General features: G+C 47.8%; 1 protein-coding gene across 1 annotated transcript in view; it reads left to right on the top strand.

The window, feature by feature from the left end:
• Window positions 1–7,790: 7,790 nt before the first annotated feature.
• The window catches only part of AGPAT4 (1-acylglycerol-3-phosphate O-acyltransferase 4), a 153,220-nt gene continuing 140,996 nt past the window's right edge, over window positions 7,791–20,014 (top strand). The window contains exons 1-2 of the mRNA XM_044924021.2: window positions 7,791–7,909; window positions 18,780–18,911. Of these exons, the coding sequence (XP_044779956.1) occupies window positions 18,857–18,911 (55 nt within the window). The 5' untranslated portion in view covers window positions 7,791–7,909; window positions 18,780–18,856. The remainder of the gene's footprint in view (window positions 7,910–18,779; window positions 18,912–20,014) is intronic.

Genomic DNA, 20,014 nt, shown 5'->3' on the forward strand with positions numbered 1-20,014 from the left:
TCTGAACTGCCCTTTCTTCAGGGATGCAAAAATTTGTTTCATCTGTATCCTTAACCTCAACATGAGCAGAGCATTCCAGGTAGAGAACAGTTTATGCTGCAGGATTATTTGCTCATCCAATTAATCAAGTTCAGTCCATTGGCTCTAACTCAGATTTTAAAAAATATGTCAGAAGCCAACACTGTGACCCCCTATGGGTGCACTAAAGCAAACACGTGAAAGACATCAGTGACCAAGAGACTGAGTTTCCAAGACACCAGCTGATGTTGTCAACAATTTCCCTTCCCTAACTTATCTTGACTTCCCTGGTGGTTCAGTAGTAAAGAATCCACCTGCAATGCAGGAGACATGGGTTTGATCCCTGGGTTGGGAAGATCCCCTGGAGTAGGAAATGGCAGCCCACTCCAGTATTCTTGCCTAGGAAATCCAAAGACAGAGGAGCCTGGTGGGCTACAGTCCATGGGGATCACAGAGTCAGACACGGCTTAGCAACTAAATAACAAAGCTTTTCTCTAATTTCAGTGTTGTCCCTCCACACTGGGGGCAGCACAATACGCCTTTCATCCAAGTAGCTGACAATGTTACTGGTTGTCATCTTACTTATCCAAGGTTAGGATAGTTCTAACTAATGTTTTGTCACTTCCTTTAAGAAATCTATCATTGGGCTGCACAGGTAAGGGCAGAGTAATGCAGTTTATAAAATAACCAAAATATGTCCCTAAATTCCACCATTTTAACAATAACTCTACCGCCAAACTAATAGATACTAATATTCATGTCATCCGTGTCTTTTATACCCTGTAGGAAATTATTCACTGATGTAATAAGGAAGAACTATTTGGGTGTTTCTCTGTGACCCCACCAGCACCATTGTTGTTCAGGGTGATGACTATTGAGCAAGAGGTAATACTGTGAATTTAGACAAAGAGAATCTGTGTAAAGGAAACACAGCAAAGAAAATCTATAGTTTGCAAACCAAATACAATTGGAGCACCTGCCCAGAGCTAGCAGATTACCTCTCCTGATGTAATGAACAATGATCTCTTCACATCAGATGTCCTCTGGAAGGAACGCAGCCCCTGCCTGGACACTAGGCAATTGTCTGGGAGCCAGCTCGTTCCTGGAAGAGAGCAGGGGACTTGGGTCCCTGAGCCGAGCAACAAGAGCCAGTCCAGATGTGAAATAGTGAGGCTTTCTTTCATCACGCCACGTGGGTGGCGCTGGGTAGATGGCAAAGCACAGAGAAGCTGGGCACAGGGTGGAAGAGTACTGGGAGCCAGAGAAGGATTCTCAGATTCATCCTCCACCCTCAAGAGTCAAGTTTCAGTCTTTCAAACAAATTGGCCAGGAGAGGAGACCAAAATGAAAAGGAGAATTTCCTCCATGGCTTTGTGCTTCTGAAGTGTAGTAACACTCATCTGAAGTCTATCAGATGCAATTAGAGCCCAGGTACCCTTGTTTATGACTTCCCTGGTGGCTCAGATGGTAAAGTGTCTGCCCACAATGTAGGAGACCCAGGTTTGATCCCTGGGTTGGGAAGATCCCCTGGAGGAGGGCATGGCAACCCACTCCAGTATTCTTGCCTAGAGAATCCCACAGAGGAGCCTGGCGGGCTACAGTCCTTGGGGTCACAAAGAATTGGACACGACTGGAGCGACTTCAATTTCACTTTCTTTTTTCACCCTTGTTTAGAGCGCACAGTAGGGTAATCGCTTTGATGCACCCATGGAACATATTTAACGATAACTCTGCTGAGATTTTATGTAGAACTTGGGATGCCTACAGGCTTAAAAGGACACATAGGAAATGTAGGGGGCGGGAAGCAAAATTACAAGCTGTCAGAATGGAGAGAGAGCGACTGAAGCTCAGCTCCCTTAAGTTCCAATGAAGAGTAGGCATAATTCTGAACTCTGTCTACCTGCTGCCCTAGAGAGGATGTCCCTGCCACAGGTGCCAGCAAGAGGGGGATAACCAGGATGGGGGCACCTGCCGTGTCACTGCCCCCCGCCTCCCACCCGTTCTCCTGTGGAAGGGGCACTCTACATAGTGTTTCATGCTGGGCCTATTTGATACCAAGTACGAGTACACAGTTTCCTTCAAGTGTGAGAGAGGAAAGTCTGGTGCGGGGAACGCTGTGCCCTGCGCAATGAATGTGCTGTCAATGTCCACAAAAGCCTCTTTGTGGCCGATCGCCGACACCACGCATGCCATCGCAGCCGAAGCTCTGCCCTTTTCTGCTGCCGAATATGAAACCCTGCACCTCGAAGCTGCACCTCCTTCTGCTTTCTATCCGATGGTGCTCGTTTGCATTCTCAGCAGCTGAAAGCGGTGCTGGAGCCTGGGTGCTGGTAGGATGTATGAGAGGCGATTAACAGAGATGCCGATATGTTTCACTTTGAACAGGTTTGCCAACTTCCAGATCCTCCCTCTAATCATCAGCAACTTGAATATCACCCAGATAATGACACAAAAAAAAACCACAGTTGCAAAATATGTATCCCGTCAGGTATAGGGTTTTTGCCAAGATCAGTAAGAAGAGCTTTGAAGGTCGTGTAATACCCACAGGGAGTTCATGCACTGTGCTCAGTTGCACCCTTTTTCAAGTCTGAAGACACATCGAAAGGACTTTTCATTTATTCTCTGCTGTCTTCATTCATTCAACTAACATTTATTTAGGGACCCCTGCGTGTGTCATCTTGTGCTAGATCCTGAATGGTGTTGATTAAGAGGGGTAAGAGTGGATTCAAGGCGTAAAATTTCATCATCTCTAAAAAAAACAAAAACTATAGAAACATTGTATTAGATCATAATGTTGAAATAATGTTAAATTCCTGAATATTGTCATTATATTGCAATACAGAAAAAGACAAAATGTTGCAAAATAGTAACAAGTGGTGAATTTAGGTGAAGAGTATAGGAATGTTCATTACATTTATCTTTTACCTTTTCTATAGCTTTAAATTTTTTCACAATACAAATTTAGAGGAGAGGTTTTCATCTCTAATTTTAAGGAGCTCAGAATCTAGAGATAATTTTTTTTTCTAATAAAAGAGAAAAGAGGAGAAGATTACATTTAAAACATAGGATCAGAAGCCACTTGAAGGATGTTGAAACTATGAAGGCAAGGCTGGAAGTCTTTGGGGAAGAGGTCTTGGGGGCCCATGTCAGCCACACCCAGGGACTCAACTACAGAGAAGGAAGCCCCGTGGCAGAGGAGGTTGGGTGCAGTTGAGCCCCAGCTGACACACAGGAGTCCAGCCAGGCTGCAGCCCAGACTGGGTTTCATCAAAGGAGCAAACACTGCAGGGCTCCATGGAGACCCCCAGCACGCAAAGAGAGGCCCCAGCTGTAGACTCAATGCCTTGGAGAAGATGACCGCGACCAAGTATCTGGGACCAGTCTGCCCTGCACACTCCAGGTGCTTTTGGTCACTACAGAAGTGATGACCAAACAACACCTGAATAGATAGTTCAGTTCAGTTGAGTTGCTCAGTCCTGTCTAACTCTTTGCAACCCCATGGACTGCAGCACGCCAGGCTTCCCTGTCCATCACCAATTCCTGGAGCTTGCTCAAAGTCCTGTCCATCAAGTCGGTGATGTCATCCAACCTACTCACCCTCTGTCATCCCCTTCTCCCGCCGTCAATCTTTCCTAGCAGCAGGGTCTTTTCCAATGAGTCAACTCTTCCCACCAGGTGGACAAAGTATTGGAGCTAAAGCATCAGTCCTTCCAATGAACATTCATGACTGATTTCCTTTAGAATGGACTGGTTGGATCTCCTTGCAGTCCAAGGGACTATCTTAGGAATGAGGAAAGCAGAGAGAATGTTTATGAACGTAAGTCAGAAAGAAGATGGAACACCCTGGCTCTGTCCTTGTTCAGAAGGACTTCACAGAAGGCGATGGAAATGGACCCAGGGATGCAGTGGGCAGCCAGACCTGCCTGGACCAGGGGCCCTGGGGCTCTTCCCAGCTGCTGTGCAAGGTTCTGCCCTCCTGCGGGACCAGGAGAGGACTGAACTTCTTGGCTAAAAAAGTCAAGGTGAGATGGGGAGGAGAGGGAGAGCAGCCATGGGACTCATTGGGGTGGGAGTGGAGGGCACTGCAGGCTGGGGAGCGGGATTCAGGCTCTGATGACCTCATAGCCAGGCTGGTGTTGACTTGGCTCAGAAAGGTCCTCCTGCAACCCCCGAGTCACCCAGGACAGGATGAGAGCCCAGTCTTCTCCCCAGGGGCAAAGGGCCACCTGGCAAAGTGCAAGCCTCAAACCTCCTTCTTCTCCACCGTATTATCATTTCTGGGGGCGAATGGCAACATTGGCTGTCACCACTGGCAGGTCACCTCCACAAAAAAACAAGTACCAGCATCAGAAAAGTCAGGGACTGACTCTCAGGAGTGCAGAGGAGCATGACTGGCCCTCAGCACAAACGGTGATCTCTCCCACCACCAACCAGATACAGACCCAGAACCCAGACTGTGGTCTGCTCCATGCAGAGCCCAGCCTTTCTGGACCCACCATGAATCTGCAGAACTAAGGATGCTCTCTCAGCCACAGACCCTGAGCAAACACTTCATCTTCACCCAATCACGGTCAGAGATCTTAACGCCTATGAGGGCCTTTCTGATGCCCCCACTTCAGCATTCTTTGAGCTTCTAATGCTTTGGGGCCAAGGTCATCTTAGCTGGTGGTCCTGGGCCAGCACCCATAGTGTCCTGTCCCTCCCACAGCCCTGTTTGACAGCTTGGCTCTCAATCTCAGAATTCTGTTAGCTTTGCACCACTTCAAACTCATACTCTAAAACTCCATCTGGGGCCTCACTCTTTTTTTTTTTTTTTAATCTATTTATTTTTGATTGTGCTCGGTCTTTGTTGCCTTTGTACAGGCTTTTCTCTAGTTGCAACGAGCGGGGCCTGCTCTCTAGTTGGCATGAACCGACTTCTCATTGCAGAGGCTTCTCTAGTTATGAAATAGGCACTCTAGGGCACTCAGGCTTTAGCAGTCATGGCGCACAAGCTTAGTGGCTCCAGGGACATGTGGAATCTTCTCAAAACAGGGATTGAACCTATGTCCCCTCCATTGGCAGGCGGATTCTTATCTACTGCATGGGGCCTCACTCTTACTTGAAATGACTTCTCTTTCATTTTGAGTCTCAGCTCCATGTAAAGTGCTGCAGATGATCCTCAAGGTCCCTTTTATCCACAACCCCCCATATTTCTCCTGCCCTACCACCACCCCTGCCCCTGCTCCCATGCGCCAGGCAGCCTGAAGGATCTTAGTTCCCTGACCAGGGGTTGAACCCCATCCTGGCAGTGAAAGCGTCGAGTTGTAACCACTGGAGAGGAAAGTGAAGTCGCTCAGTCGTGTCCAACTCTTTGCAACCCCTGGTAGGACTGTAGCCTACCAGCCTCCTCTGTCCATGGAATTTTCCAGGCAAGAGTACTGGAGTGGTTTGCCATTTCCTTCTGCAGAGGATCTTCCCAACCCAGGGATTGAACTCGGGTCTCCTGCATTGCAGGCAGATGCTTTACCATCTGAGCCACCAGGGAAGTCCCAGTGCTGTAACCACTGGACGGCCAGGTAATTCTCCCTTTTATTCTTTCATTTTTTTCCACATCTGGAAGTTACCAGGCCTTGGATGTGGAGGGTCACAGCCTTGGATGAAGAATCAAAGCGGGGGCTTCCATACCAGCTGCCTGGCAGCACATTTCTGCTTTCCACTTAACTCCTACCACACCTCCACTCGAACATCTTTAGAAGGAAGAAATGGAACTAGCTGGTCTCTATGGACCCTTTTGTACTAAAATTCTATGGTTTTGATTCAGAATGATGATTCATGGTGAGTCAACAAGAAAAAGGTTAAATTATGTTCTGAATATTCTAGTTAAAAAAAAAAAAAACAGGCAAGCATGTGCTCTACTGTCTAAATGTCTCCATCGGTTATTGAAACTTGAAAGCCATTTTGCCATTTCAAGATGTAAACGTGGAGGAATTTCAGTGGGGCTTTTCATCCTCGGCAATGCTGGAGGGGGACCGGCTGTGCCTGCCTTGTGGCATACTTCTTCAGAACCTTCTTGGCACAAGGAACTCATGTGTCCTGCATGTCTGAGGTCAGACGTTTCCATGGTCTGAAACAGCATGAAGTGAAGTGAAGTCGCTCAGTCACGTCCGACTTTGCCATCCCATGGACTGTAGCCTACCAGGCTTCTCTGTCCGTGGGATTTTCCAGACAAGAGTACTGGAGTGGGTTGCCATTTCCTTCTCCAGGGGATCTTCCCAACCCAGGGATCGAACCCAGGTCTCCCGCATTGCAAGCAGATGCTTTACCCTCTGAGCCACCAGGGAAACAGCGTATATTAGTGTATATAATAGCATAATAGCACTTAAAGTTGACCCACCACATATAATTCTGGTTCTCTTTCAGAAGTAGGGTTATCCAAGGAAACAAAACTTGGGTTTTTTAACAATGCAGTAGCATTTTCCTTCCTAAGAAGTTATGGTTTCCAAATATCAAGAATCTATAGATATATTGATATAGCCAGCTTACATTTATTTTAAAATTGTAGTTGTTTCAAAGCTAAAACAAAGGGATTTGAAGATTTATTTCTGCCTCTTTACTCTTAGCAAAAGCCTCATTTATTTCTTGTTTAAGTATTTGCAAGAATAACTTCTCAATGTCCGCAGAGCCCATTGGCTCCATCTGCCCGCAGGGTGCAGAACAGACCCTGGAATGGGAAGAAACACGCCCTCTTCAACCTGGCTTCCATCCACTTCCACCGCACTTTTCATCACTGCGCTGGATCCCAGGGCCTCCTTTCCTGTGTTTATTGGTTCCAGTTTCGTGATTTGTTGATTCCTTTTCATTCTCTGATGACTGTTCTCACTTTAAAGGGAAAAATGATTCTCTCAGTCTGAACTGTTTGGAGCCTGAAAAGTAGGTTAGTCGCTCAGTTGTGTCGGACTCTTTGTGACCCCATGGACTATAGCCCACCAGGTTCCTCTCTCCATGGAATTCTCTAGGCAAGAATACTGGGGTGGGTCGCCACTGGAGCCTGCAACCTCTGCTTTTATCTGGGATTTTCCGCGAGTAAGGAGATACCCTCCAACATCCTGCCCAGAGCCATGCATGTCCCCCTTGCCCTCAAACGGAAGCCATTCACTCTACCTGTTTTCCCGTGACAGAACACAAACACTTATGTTTCCAATTACTCATTCAACAAAGCTTTGTCAGAGGCTTTTCATGTTTAGGTAGACTCATAGGAAACTGGAATTCCAAGGGATTTTAACAATAAGCTGGACCAATGCCTTCATTTTGGGGTGAGAAAAGCAACACTCCAAGACCAGTGACTTGCCCAATACAGAGGTTATGAAATCTACTAGCGACGGACAGGACTGGAAGCCAGTCCTGGCCTAAGCGTGTTAGACCTGATTTCTTTTTCTCTGGCTGTGGCTTCTGGAAGGGGCTGAGGGGAGTGTGGTGCTGCTGCAGACCTCTGTGCTTTAACTGCTCCTAAGTCAGCGGGTGGCTCAGATGGTAAAGAATCTTCCTGCAATGCAGGAGACATGGGTTCAGTCCCTGGGTGGGGAAGATCCCTTGGAGAAGGAAATGACAACCTACTCCAGTATTCTTGCCTGGGAAACCCCATGGACAGAGGAGCCTGGCAGGCTACAGTCCATGGGGTTGCAAAGAGTCAGACATGACTTAAGCAACTAACACACTAAGTCTAATGAATGCCCTAGGCCTGGACTGACCTGACCTTCCTTCACTTGCGTTGTTCCTCAGCTGTGAACGGGGAGCTGGGCTCAGATGCTCTTCGGGGTCCCTGCTTGGTGCAGCCTGGAGACCTTCCTTACAGATGGACCACCCTTCTCCAGCCCAGCAGACTGGCTTCACCTGGGAACTGCATAGAGAGGTGAGATCTCAGGCTCCGCCCAGACCAACTGGATCAGAAACTGGGGGTGGGGGGTGGGGCCCAGAACTGTGTGACGTAACCAGCCCCACAGACAATCCTGGGGTACGCTGAAGCTTGGGAACTGCTGCTCTAATGTAAATAAAAAGCTGAGCTGGCGGCCTGTGTGCCGATCCGGGGCATCACTTCACTGCAGGGAAGATGATAATGAGCACATATTCAAAAATCATTAGATGTTAGAAATGGAGGAGGGCATGGCAACCCACCCCAGTATTCCTGCCCGGAGAATCACGTGGACAGAGGAGCCTGGCGGGGCTACAGTCCATGGGGTTGCAAAGAGTCAGACACAACTTAGCGACTAAACCACCAAACCACCAGCAGCAGATGTCAGAAAGAATATATTAGACACATTAGATTTAGGAACCAGCCTGCACCGAAATAAGTATATTTTCAGAGTATATAAGTACGAAGTGTTTCTCATCTATTTTACTGCAATCTTTATTTCTTTGCGTCTATTATTTGTTTTATTTTGCTTGCTCTGGGTCTCCGTTACTGTGTGCAGGCTTTCTCTGGCTGCGGAGCATGGGGGCTACGCTCTAGTCGTGGCACGTGGACTTCTCATTGTGGCAGCTTCTGTTGTTGCAGAGCACAGGCTGTAGGCATGTGGGCTTCAGTGGCTGCAGCACAACTCATTTTTATTTATTTAAAATTAATTTCCAATGGAGTCTAGTTGCTTTATTGTCTTGATTAATTTTGAAAAGAACAGCAATGCAATTAACCAGACCTCCCTATCTGATTAAATGTACACGAGAAGCTTTCAGAGATAGTCACACAATAACCTACAGAGATCTGTGCAAGTTATTTTTCAAAGCTGTGTCACTGAGTTTCTTGGGGGAGATGACTTATAAAAACAAAATGAATTTAGATTTAAGTAGATAGATTATATACTCAGTCACAATGTTGTGAGAGTAAATACTGTCTTTTTAATTTAATTTTTTAAATTGAAATACAGTTGACATAATATTTCAGGTGTACAGCAAAGTGATTCATATGTACATACACACACACTCACTCACACACACACACATATATATACTTCTTCAGATTCTTTTCTATTATAGTTTATTACAGGGCTTCCCAGATGGCACTAGTGGTAAAGAATCCGCCTGCAAGACAGGAGACATCCCAGACTTGGATTTGATCTCTGGGTCAGGAAGATCCCCTGGAGAAGGAAATGGCAACACACTCCAGTATTCTTGCCTGGAGAATCCCATGAACAGAGGAGCCTGGCGGGCTACAGTCCATGGGGTCACAGAGAGTCAGACACGTCCAGAGCATCTTAGCACACACTTAGGTTATTACAAGATACTGAGCATGGTTCCCTTTGCTATCCAGCCGGCCGTGTTGTTCCCTTTGCTATCCAGCAGGCCGTGTTGTTCATTTCACATACAGTAGTGTGTATCTGTTGATCCCAAATCCCTAATTTATCCCCCCTTTCCCTTTCGGTAACCAGAAATTTGTTTTCTATGCCTGTGAGTCTATTTCTGTTTTGTAAATAAGTTCCTTTGTGTCTTTTTTTTTTAAGATTCCACACAGAAGTGACATCGTGTGATATTTGTCTCTCTCTTTCTGACTTCACTTAGTATGATAATCTCTAGGTCCATCTTTGTTGATGCAAACGGCGCCATTTCATTCTTTTTTATGGCTAAATAAATATTGTCTTTAAAGAAAATAATCAAGTAGAACACCGCTAACTGTTGGCGGTCGTGAGCAGTCATATTCTGTAGCTCATTTCCTGATATCAAAGGCTGACTGGGGTTCCCAGTCATGATGTCATTTGGATGGAGATGAGCTCTGGGCTGTGAAAAGGGAGGAGGGTGTTCCTTTGCGCTGCAGCCCTGGGTTCTGCTGAAGCTGGAGATGCCTTGTGTCCGGGCGACACTGGATGAAAATCCTCTCGCCTCCCACGTTCAGGGCTATTTTCAGGTTTCAGCGCAGTGATGGTCAAGCTGTGTAGCGGACGTTTGTCTTTGTCTGTTTCTTTTGGATTTTGACTCTAAGAAAGAAGTCCTGCTCCGGGAATGTGACCCAGTGCCTGCACCTCATTGCTTTCAGTTGGGGGAAAAAAAATGCTGGTTTTTCTTCAGTGAAGGGACTCAGCAAAAGTGGTAACAACTCCATTGTAAAAGAATGAAAGGGTTCAAGTGGTACCACTGCTGCTTTTTTTCCCGGGGGGGAAAAAGGGTCTGAACTTTGAGCTTTGGAAAGTGGCCCCATGTGCGGTGGGTACCCAGCTACCCTCTCTCATGCATCGTCATGATTCCCCGCTGAGTTGATGTCTGGCTTCCCTGAGCTCCTTCGAAACGAAGCTGGGTGGGACAGGTCAGCCCTGGGGTCCTTTCCCCAGGCAGGCAGCCTCCCTGTTCTCACAGCGCGCATCCCTGCTCATCACTAGCGACTCCATGTCTGCAGAGAGGTCACCTTTGCCAAGGGAGGTGTCCAGTGAACCTGCCGAAAACCCCGCTCTGTGGTCCTCAAGGGCATATTCCGGGTAGGAGGAGTCTCCAGCGCACAAAAGTCAATGTCGTCAGCCCAGTGCCCTGACCTCACGGCCGGCATTCAGGCCCCATCGGACGAACAGCCCTAATCTGTAACCACTGGTCACACAGCGTCACAAAATGCTTGTGCGCTTGGAGGCGGCTGCTGTCAGGCCACCCGCAGCCTCCCCATCACCAAATCCAGCGCCCTGTCCTTGTCTTCCTGGAGGGCAGCGGAGCCTCCAGGCTCCAGGACCCCACACCCTCAGATGGTTCCCTTCCTGCCTCGTCCCTCTCTCTTTGTTCTGTTCCCTGTCCCTTCCCTTCTCCCAGTCTCTTACAGCTTCAGGCCCAGGGCTTAGTCCCCACCCCGCCCCCACCCTCCCTGCTATCACTCCCCGTGAAGCACTGCCGAACTCAGCAAACCGCAGGAAGAACTCCCAGTTCAATCTGAATCTGATAAACAACTCATAATTCTAGAATAAATATGTCCCAAATATTGCATGGTGCCAAAAATTTACTTTACTTGGTCAACAAGTAAATGGTGCATGAAGCGTATGCTCAAAGCTCTTTGAAAGTGAAGGTGAAAGTAACTCTTTGTGACCCCAGGGACTATACAGTCCATGGGATTCTCCAGGCCAGAACACTGGAGTGGGCAGCCGTTCCATTATCCAGGGGATCTTCCAAACCAGGGATCGAACCCAGGTCTCCCACATTGCACATGGGTTCTTTACCAGCTGAGCCACAAGGGAAGCCCCAAAGCTCTTTACCTGCATTCAAATTTAATTAGGCCTCCCATGTTCCATAGGACTTCCCTGGTGGCGCAGATGGTCAAGCATCTTGCTTACAATGCAGGAGATCTGGGTTCAATCTCTGGGTCAGGAAGATTCTCTGGAGAAGGAAATGGCAACCCACTCCAGTACTATTGCCTGGAAAATCCCATGGACGGAGAAGCCTGGTAGGCTGCAGTCCATGGGGTCGCTAGAGTTGGACACAAGTGAACGACTTCCCTTTCACTTTTGACTTTCATGCATTGGAGAAGAAAATGGCAACCCACTCCAGTGTTCTTGCCTGGAGAATCCCAGGGACGGGAAGCCTGGTGGGCTGATGTCTGTGGGGCCGCACAGAGTCGGACACGACTGAAGTGACGCAGCAGCAGCAGCAGCAGCTAGAATTCTGGCCCGGGAAATCTCAGGGGCACAGGAGCCTGGTGGGCTACAGTCCATGGTGTTGCAAAGAGTTGGACGCAGCTAAGTCCACAAGTACACACACCTTCAAAGGGTTGGGGTTTAGTAGCAGAGACATGATAATACCTAAATTTCTGTTGTTGCTATAAATATTAAACTACTGGACACATCCTTATAATAAAGGAAGGAATCAAAACATGAGAAAAACAACTGACTAATTACAAGGCATCTCCCAACAAAGACAAACTACTATAGTCTATAGAGATCACATTCAGCCATGCTTACCTATGATACTTTTGCTGAAGCCCTTTTCATAAACCACATTAAGAATCAGTTCCATTCCTGGGTACCTTGAACAGATTAAAATGGGGCTGCAAGAGCATAAACTCTGTGGCTTTTGAGAGGCAATCTCGAGTTTTCTCTTGGATAACAGGTGGACAAATTGGGGTGAATAGTTTTTCTTTTTGGCTTTTTAAAAAATCTCCCTACATATGGAGAAGGGCATCAAATCTAAGCGTATACACGTTAGTGAACTTTTCCTAAGTGAATCCACCCATATGACTACAGAACAAGAAACAGCATTACCAGTACTCAGGAGCCCCCTTCTCATTCCCCCCTTACTCCAGAGGTCCCCTCCCACAGCTCCAAAGAAACCACATAGGCTCAGAACACATCTTGACCTACAGCATGGAGGCTAGTTTTCCCCGGTTTTGAACTTATCAGTGAAATTACAGAGTAGGTCATCTTTGGTTTCTAGCTTCTGTGGTCAGATTGTATTTACGATATCTTTTCACGTGGTTGCATTCAGCTGAGTTCCATTCATGTCCTTTGCTGAACGGTATCTTAGAGTTTGAGCATGCCACACTTCCTATGCATGTTCTCCATATGTTCGGTGCTGCTGTGCATCAGGTTGTTGCTCACTATCACACATAAAGCCACCGTGAAGACTATTGAATGTTGTGTGTGCGTTTCCCCCGAGCGTTCCCCTAAGGGTAGAATTTCTGGATCGCGGGGGCTGAACATCTTCCGACTTTATTAGGACCCGTGACACCACTTGCCAAAGTGGCTGTGTCTCTTTACCTCCCTCCAGGAGTGTTTGTGCCCTGGCTTCATGGTCTTGTCAACAACAGGTAGATTTCACCCTTTGTTTGGTAGTCATTCACGGGTGTGTAGTAGCGAGGTTGATGATCTTTTCAAGTTTGTGTTGATTTGAACATTCTCTTTTGTGAAGTGCCGATTCATATTCTTCACACTTTTTCTATGAGGTTGACTTTTTCTTACTGGTTTGAAGAATATTTTAGCCCATTCTGGATAAGGGCCCTTTGTTAATCATTTATATAATGAACACCTTCTTGTTTTTGGAGCTTGTCTTTTGATTCTCTTAATCCTAACTTTTGAAAACAGAGCTATGTTTGGGGGTCATCCAGTTTCTTAGTCTTTTCCTTTTTGAATCCTGTTTAGGAGAATTTTCCCTCTCCCAAAGTAAATCTTGCACCCGGGAATGACATCTGTGTATGGCATGAAGAAAGAGTCGAGTTTTATTTTTTGTGTGGTTTTTCTAATTGACTCAGCAAATTAATACTTTATTAATTTCTTACTGACTATTCTTTCCCTGCTGCCCCATGATACAGCCATCATCATAAATCAAGTGCCTAGAAATGCAGAGGTCTATTTCTGGACTTTCTGTTTGGTTTCATTGGTCAGTTTTCTATTCTTGCACTGCTTCAATCAATGCAGCTATATAATATGTGCCCCAAGCTCTGGGGTCTGAAGACTGGGTCCTCTTTCCTTATTCTCCTTGACTCTTTGCATTTCCATACAAGGGTTAGAAACACCCTCACATCTGCTGACTTTGAAAGGGTTGCATCAAACTACAGATCAGGTTAGAGAAAATTTGCACCTTTTATATGAATACTTGAATCTGTGTCTATGGTATAGTCCTTGATTCACTTAAACCTTCTCTACTTTCTCTATGTAGAGTTTTATGGGGCTTCCCTGGAAGCTCAGTTGGGATAGAATCTGCCTGCAAAGCAGGAGACCTGGGTTTGATCCCTGGTTAGGGAAGATCCCCTGGAGAAGGAAATGGCAACCCACTCCAGTATTCTTGCCTGGAGAATCCCATGGACAGAGGAGACTGGTGGGCTACAGTCCACGGAGCTGCAATTCAGACACAACTTAGCAACTAAACTTCCCGTGTAAAATCTTACACATCTTTCATTAGATTCATCCTTAATTATTTGAGTTTTTAAAGCTATTGTAGATGCTTTTGTTTTGAGCATCATTTTCCTAACGGTTCACGATTAGTGTGTGTTTTGATCCTCCTGAGCTGTGTGACAAACCACCTAAGCTTCACGTGAAATGGCAGCACTTCTGTGATGCCCGTGGCATCTGTGAATGAGCAAGTGGGACAAGGCACCAGGAGAATGTCACCCCTCTGTCCCTGGGTGTGAAAGTGGAGGTGGCTCAAATGGCTGGGGGAAGCATCTGGAAGCTTCTCTGCTCACATATGGGGTGCTGGGCCACCTCGGGGACGGGTCATAGACCCCTTCACGAGCCGTCTCACAGCTCAGCGTCGGTTCTGAGAGGGAGAGCCCCGAGGGCCACCCTGCAGAGCCAGCCCCTCCAGAAGCTCTCCGCCTCCCCCCACTGAAGCTTGGAGGTACGCAGCACCACTTCTGCATACCCTTCTGCAGCACCCTTCTTCGGGTCACTCAGATTTGAGGGGAGGGGAAGGAAGCCCCATCCCTTGAGAGGGGAGGGGTAAGGTCACACTGCAGAGGACTGTGTGGGTAGAAGAGGTTGCTGTGGGCGTCTTTGGAAAATACCTCTGTCACATGACACACAGCACCCTTGGTGTCAGCAAGGTGACCTTGCAGAACTCATTAATTCGGATGTTATATTAGACCCTCTGGAATTTGATTTCTACACGTTGCCAGAGGAGAAAGGTGAGCAGGGGACTCTGGGTTCCAGGAGCTCCGGAGATATCAGACTCCCAAGATGCCCAAGTCTCTTACATAAGATGGCGAAGTGCAGTCAACCCTCTGCTCGGCTGAGTCTGAGGCTATGGAAGCTGCACCCACCAGGGCTGATGCTTTGCAGATTTCATTTCTCCTTTGTGGCTCAGACAATAAAGAATCTTCCTGCAATGCAGGAGACCTGGGTTCGATCCCCACCTTGGGAAGATCCCCTGGAGAAGGGAATGGCAACCCATTCCAGTGTGCTTCTCTGGAAAGAATTTTCTCATGGAAAATCCTATGAACAGAGGAGCCTGGAGGGCTGCAGTCCATGGGGGTCACAAAGAGTCGTACTTTCTGCTCCTTGTTCAGTACTTGGTCTCTTCATCGACCCATTAGTGAATCTGTTATGTTGTTGAGTTTCTTCTCTTTCCATTCACAGGATGCAATCGTTTTGAAAAATATTCTATAAAAAGACAGACAGTGCTAAGTTCACAAAGAAAAGCTGGGAGGGAGTGGATAGTGACAGGTGTGGGGACAGAGAAGGATACAGCTTCTTCCTAAACAGAATTATCGCAGCCCTGGATTCATTTTTTAGGCCCCAAACTATACAATTGGTTTGAAAAGGTTTATCTCAAAATCTAACTAAACCTTGGTTAAGATCCCCACTCAGAGGTTGCTCTTAGAAACAAATAACTCAGACCCTCCGTTTCATGTCAGCAAAGAATCGGTTTTCAAAGCCTTTGGGATATTCCTCTTGCCCTCGCTGCTGGGACCAGCTCAGGGTGGGGTCACGAGAAAACCCACCTCCTACGCAGTCAGCTCTTGGAGCCTGGAGGTCCACGCAGAAGAAATGCACGAAGGTAACTGAACACCAGCTCGTGGAAAATACAACATGAGTAAACCACAGGCCGCAGACCTCAGGGAAGGGACGTGAGCACTCGGAGACCTGCTCTCACACGGTTCACGTGCTGGTCAAAGGCGAAACCTGGCTCTCTCCGAGGGCAAGGACTAAGCTCCTCGGTCACTCAGTGGGGACCCAGCATCGCTGAGCGAGTTGGTCCCAAGAACTCCAGGGCTGGCAGTTCAGGCGCCCAGACCCGGGATGAGGATAAAGCCATTCTGCCCGAGTCAACAGAACAATCTCCTGAGCAGGATTTGGAAAATCTGAGGCAAAGCACAGCAACTGGAGGAAAACATCCCCAAGGCCTGCTTCTCGGTGGCCAGCCAGGAAAAACACAGTTGGTGGGAGCGGAGCCAAGACTACCGAGGAGAGAAGCAGCAGCTGCGGGTTTAGGGGCAGGTGTTGCCAATGCCTGGGTCACTGCGGGAGGTGCCTGGGTCCCCGCACAGCGAAGGGTGCGGGGGGTGGGGGGTCACTCACAGCAAACCTCGGGGGACCAACGCAGCTCGGCTAGAAGCAGAGCGGTGTCGGAGTGGCAGGCGGACACGCAGGGCGGTCAGCCCCACGCGGGCATCGCTCTCTTCCCTGAGGCATGCCCGTTTCTCTTCCACTTTGGCTGTGTTGAGTCCCCTGCCCCCCTCCTCCCCTTTTTCCTCTGGCAAAGGTCCCTGCTCAGCCAGCTGCCCCAGATCTGCCTCTGGGCACTGGCCACGTCCACTGCCCTGGGCCACATGGTCCTTTGGGAGCCGTCTGGCTGGTGTGCCTGGCAGCTTCAACATGGAGCGAGGCTCAAGTCCTCCAGACTTTCCCGCCCTGGTGTGGGACATGGGTGGGTCTGTGGGGTAAGGCAGGCAGGGGGTGCTTCCGTCTTCCTGATTGTCTCGAGGGGTCCCCTACCTCTCAGCTCTCCTCGGGAAAGGCTGCATGCAGCTGCAACAGGATTAAATCTCCTCTGCCAGGATCCTGACCCAGCTGTGTTTTCTTCAAAAGCCCACCCTCTTTCCATGTCAGCACTCAGAACATGGAGAAGGAAATGGCAACCCACTCCAGTACTCTTGCCTAGAGAATTCCGTTGACAGAGGAGCCTGGTGGGCTGCTGTCTATGGGGTTGCACAGAGTCGGACACAACTGAAGTGACTTAGCATGCACTGGAGAAGAAGATGGCAACCCACTGCAGTGTTCTTGCCTAGAGAATCCCAGGGACGGAGGAGCCTGGTGGGCTACTATCTATGGGGTCGCACAGTCAGACACGACTGAAGTGACTTAGCAGCAGCAGCAGCAGCACACTCAGAACAAGGGGAGACGTGTTCAATTACATGGCAGGAGAAAGTGGCCAGACTTCCCAGGTGGCTCAGTGGTAAAGAATCCACCTGCCAATGCAGGAGACACGGGTTTGATCCCTGACCCAGGAAGATCCCACGTGCCTTGGAACAGCTAAGCCCTTGTGCCTCAACTCCTGAGCCTGTCCTCTAGAGCCCGGGAATTGAAACTGCTGAGCTCCTGGGTTACAACTCCTGAAGCCTGTGGGTCTGAGAGCCCATGCTCTGCAACAAGAGAAACCACTGCCGTGAGAAGCCCTGGCGCTGCGGTGATAGCCCCCGCTTGCTGCTGGAGAGAAGTCTGCACAGCGATGAAGACCCAGCGCGGCCACAAATCAATACAAATAAATACAGAATTTTCCAGAAAAGAAATCTGTTTAGGATGTGTGAAACAAAAATGTGATGGAAGTTTCTTCACTAGTACGATCACAGGAAAATAAACTATGCCTACCCTGATAGCCCAGTTGATAAAGAATCTGCCTGCAGTGCAGGAGACCTGGGTTTGATCCCTGGGTTGGGAAGATCCCCTGGAGAAGGGAAAGGCTACCTACCCCAGTATTCTGGCCTGGAGAATTCCATGGACTGTATAGTCCATGGGGTCCCAAAGAGTTGGACACGACTGAGTGACTTTTTACTTTCAAACTATGCCTGCATATGAACAAAAACTGAAAAAGAGCACAATATATGAAAATGAAAATGAGGGAGGTGACTCTGTAGAGTTAAAGCTTTTTCTTGAATGTTATTTTTAACATACGAAAATAAGGATAAAATGGATTGCTCAAAAGAAACTACTTTGAGTTACAGAAGTGGAAACAGAGTCCCAGCTACCCCTTGGAAAAAGGAGATCTAGTGATGATGTCTCCAATGCAGTTAGTATTTACAAAGGCCTTTGACATGTCAGATCTTTGAAAACAAAGATCCTAACCTCACAAGCTAGGCAAGAATAAACCTATAGAAACAACAGCCAATTGGATGTCATTGCGTAAAGTGCATTAATACAGATACACTCGGACTGGTTTTCCTTTTAAAGAGTTGAGGGCTTCCTGGAGGAGGTAGTCAATAAGTCTTGGAGGATTGAGAGAGTGAAGTCAGCTGGTGAACGGTGAAAGAAGGGTGATCCTTGGAGGGGTATGGAAAGAGAGGAAATTGAAGGGAGACGTGAGATTGGAGGGAGAGTAGGGCCGGATCATAAAGGGCATTGCATGTAACCCAAAGGAGTTTAAGTTTTACACAGTAAGTCCCCAACTACGAACCAGTTTCATTTCAAGACTGTGTTCGTAAGTCCAACAAAGTTAGCCAAGGTACCCGGCTAACACAGTTGGCTGTATAGTACTGCACTGTAATAGGTTTATAATAATTTTCACACAAACAATATGCAAAAAAATAGAGAAAACATTTCTAATCTTACAGTACAGACCTTGAAAAGTACAGTGGTACCAGCTACACCGCTGCTGCTTTTATGCTTGCTTCCAAACATCCTGGGCTTGAACTAAAGATACTGTACTAATGTACGCTATACAGTGTGTGTGTGTGGGGGGTGTGTGTGTGTGTGTGTTTGTGTTGGGGTGTACACGCTCAGTCATTCAGTCGTGTCCAGCTCTTTGCAACCCCCGAGAACTGCAGCCCGCCAGGTTGCTCTGTCCGTGGAATTCTCCAGGCAAGAATTCAGGAGCGGGTTGCCATCTCCTCCTTCAGGGGATCTTCCTTACTGGGGATTGAACCCAAGTCTCCTGCAACTGCTGCCTTGGGAGGTGGATTCTTTCCCACTGTGCTGAGCAGCGAAGTGCGGCCCCTTGCAGAGGATGTGTGCGTGTGACCGTGTGCACCAGACACGTGAAGAAACATGTGACTGGGTGTGCAAAGGCATGTTTGCATCTCTGAAAGTTTGCAACTTGAATGTTCCTATGTGGGGACTTGGTGTCCCGAAAAAATCTGAAGCAGGTTTTTTTTTTTTTTTTTTTTTTTTTGGCAGACAACCAGGAGAGAAGTCCTGAGCAGCACCAGGGGAGAGGGCTATTGGTAAACGTCTTTGAGAAGAGGATTAACAGGATGGTGTGGGCATGGTGTGGGGAGAAAGATTGCAAGAGGAATTGGAAAGAATCAGGTAATTCTGGCGTCACCTTTCACCACAATAGGGAACCAGAAACTTGCTGAAAGGACTGCAGAACGCTGGCTAGCTTGGGGTCAAAAGTTTTCGGAAGCGTTCAATTGCAGAAGCCTTTAGGATGGCTAGCTTCCCTGAGGTGTCCCAGTGTGAAAGAATCTGCCTGCCGATGCAAGAGATGTCAGAGACATGTGTTCAATCCCTGGGTCAGAAAGATGCCCCTGGAGAAGAAACAGCAACTCACTCTAGTATTTTTTGCCTGGAGACTCCCATGGAACCTGGTGGGCTGCAGTCCATGGGGTTGAAAAGAGTCGGACACAACTGAGCAACTGAGCACTTGGCATTTTAGTATGTCTTCCTGGAGATATTCATCAGCTAATTAGGTAAATGGGTCTGAGGTTTAGAAGACAGAGGCCAACCGAATATATGGATCTGAAAGTCATCTGTATTTTAATGAATGAGGCGTGTGCATGTCTGCTAAGTCATTTCAGTCGTGTCCGACTCTTCGTGACTCTACGGACTGTAGCCACCAGGCTTCTCTGTTCATGGGATTCTCCAGGCCAGAATACTGCAGTGGGTTGCCATGCCCTCCTCCAGGGGATCTTCCCGACCCAGGGATCCAACTCCTGTCTCTTAGGTCTCGTGCACGGGCAGGCAGGTTCTGTACCATTAGCGCCACCTGGGAAGTCCAGTGAATCGGGTAGGACAAAGAAAAGCACGACAGTGGTTTTGGAGGTTCTACGCTATTTTAGGTGCTCCACATACACTGTCTCATGTAAACATCACAGTCACTCCATGAATTGGAGGTAGGAGGAAGCTCAGGCTCCAAAAAGTTAAATGAAGAATTAGGAGTCTGTTGTAAGTAACTCAAAGGAAAACTTATACATGGGATGCTCATGCACCCAAGGACAGAGATGGGAGAGGGGAGAACCACATTCTCTTATTTTTATTTGCAAAGCTCCCTTTGGCAAAGGTAGCTGGATGAGGAACAAGCAGACTGGAAAGTGGCGAAGCAGAAACAAGGGGACCTGTGGAGCCCATTTTCCTTTCTGTCGCCTCTTACAAATCAGTCGTGGAGCTAGGTTTTATTCAACTAGACTTGG

This window comes from Bubalus bubalis, chromosome 10 (assembly GCF_019923935.1).
Source record: "Bubalus bubalis isolate 160015118507 breed Murrah chromosome 10, NDDB_SH_1, whole genome shotgun sequence".
NCBI classification, from domain to species: domain Eukaryota; kingdom Metazoa; phylum Chordata; class Mammalia; order Artiodactyla; family Bovidae; genus Bubalus; species Bubalus bubalis.